Below are 1818 nucleotides of genomic sequence, written 5' to 3' on the forward strand. Positions count from 1 at the left end.
CTTAGCAGTTTTACCGCGTCCTCCGGGGTTTCCTCTCCCCGGGTGTTTCACATTTGCTATGGTCCCTCTCAAGCACACTTTACCAGCTTGGTACGCCTTACAATGTCCATCCAACGTTCATCAACTAACTACCCTTCAACGGTTTGCGTCTGTAACTAGGATCGTGATCTCCGCTACCTCCAGTAAGCTGACTTATGCTAGCTACATGATATCACATATATTGAGTTGTTCTGAAACTGACCTCTCTATTGTAGCCTCGTATCTAGTATTGATGGTCCACCAGTTCGTCAATAGCCACGCCTTCAAAGCAGAGCTAGTCAAGGCCAAACACGATCCCCTTGGCAAGTGGTTCCAAGTACGCACGCTGAGCCCGCTTGTGTATCTGCTCGTCAGGGATGGCCTTGTTTACTTCGTCATGTGAGTGAAACGATGTCTGGTGACGTGATGCTGCGTCATCCCTATCTGAAACTGTGTTGATATCAGTCTCCCCTAGGATGTTCTGTGAGCCTAAATCTCTCTTTCGTGGCATACAATAGCCAACGTAGGCCCAACACTTTAGCTGCGAGCATGCTGAACTTGGCGATCACCATTCACTTCAATCGCAGAGAGATCCAAGCCATGGGAGTGCCGTAAGTGTACGACGGTGTACAGCGATGAGCGCGCAGTCTGACATGCTCTCCTGATAGCATCATTCTCGCGGTGGCCTCCATCTCGGTAAGCCAATCTCCCGCTGTCAGGCATACGTCAGATGTGAGAAACCGACACTTCTTTCTCAGGCTTCGCGCCTCGCCCTCAATCTGCGCGGAGCAACCCGTCGACAGCGCGAGAACTCCCAAAGCGATCAAACCACAATCCACTTCGAGCTACATAATATAGCCAAAGGGGGTTCTGCTAGAACTAGATCCGAGACTTCGACGACAACACGACCATCCACCATCATAGCGGATGTGTAGGTTTTAGTGGATGAACATCAGGAAAAACTCCCTCAGCTAATTGAGCTAAGCGAGCTAATTTAGCGCTAAAAAGCGCCATTAGACGATTAGTCTAATATGATAAGTCCCCAACTAATTTAGCGGCCATTAGTAGCATTAGTCGCTTCAGTAAGCGCTCAGCAGCGGCGGTCGTCCGGGGTATTCTAGCGTTCCATATCGCATTCACAGGTATTGTTTGTAAGACAATGAATTATATTCAAGGAGTACATGCTACAGCGACTACCAGTAGAGTACACAGTGACCTACAACCTCTGGGTACTATACAAGGACACTACACGACATCATCACAACCCGCCTTGACCAAGCTACGGTACCAGGTATGCATACCCAGGACAGATACGGCAGGTAAGCGTAATACAAAGCCGATAGGAGAAGCACACTACCAACGACCGGTAGCAGAGTGGGATCACATGCTAAGAGCGTACTTACCTGATAGATACGCGTCATGCTAGTTGTAGCAGCACTCAGGCCAGACGATAACTCACCTTCAGGGATCATACACTACACACCTTACTAGACTGCTACTTCGGCAGCACATAGTCTCAGACTCACCTGAGCGACAGCATCCGCATAGCGTTGCAACAGTGGGGGACATCTCACAGGAAAGGGGATAGGGCCCGGTGCTTAAAGGGACGTACCTATGAACTCACGCGTACTAGATCAGCCCCCAGCAGAGATACCAACGTGAGGTTTCAGCAGAGGCGATGAGGATGCCCAAGAGGTCAATGCAGTGGAACAGAACAGAGCAAGACTTCGACGATATACGGAGGTCGTAGAAGGCAAAGGAGCGACGTGGCGACCGCACGCAAGTCGGAGACGCTCTCCC

The 1818-nt window shown here is 50.3% G+C and overlaps 1 protein-coding gene across 1 annotated transcript in view; it reads left to right on the plus strand.

The window, feature by feature from the left end:
• DICSQDRAFT_169839 (uncharacterized protein) overlaps positions 1 to 1818 on the plus strand; it is a gene marked incomplete at both ends in the record, with an annotated part of 6138 nt that overhangs the window by 787 nt on the left and 3533 nt on the right. The window contains 4 exons of the mRNA XM_007365461.1: positions 284 to 417; positions 494 to 501; positions 560 to 629; positions 687 to 714. Coding sequence (XP_007365523.1) covers positions 284 to 417; positions 494 to 501; positions 560 to 629; positions 687 to 714 — 240 coding nt within the window. The remainder of the gene's footprint in view (positions 1 to 283; positions 418 to 493; positions 502 to 559; positions 630 to 686; positions 715 to 1818) is intronic.

This window comes from Dichomitus squalens, assembly GCF_000275845.1.
Source record: "Dichomitus squalens LYAD-421 SS1 unplaced genomic scaffold DICSQscaffold_12, whole genome shotgun sequence".
In the NCBI taxonomy this organism is placed as follows: Eukaryota; Fungi; Basidiomycota; class Agaricomycetes; order Polyporales; family Polyporaceae; genus Dichomitus; species Dichomitus squalens.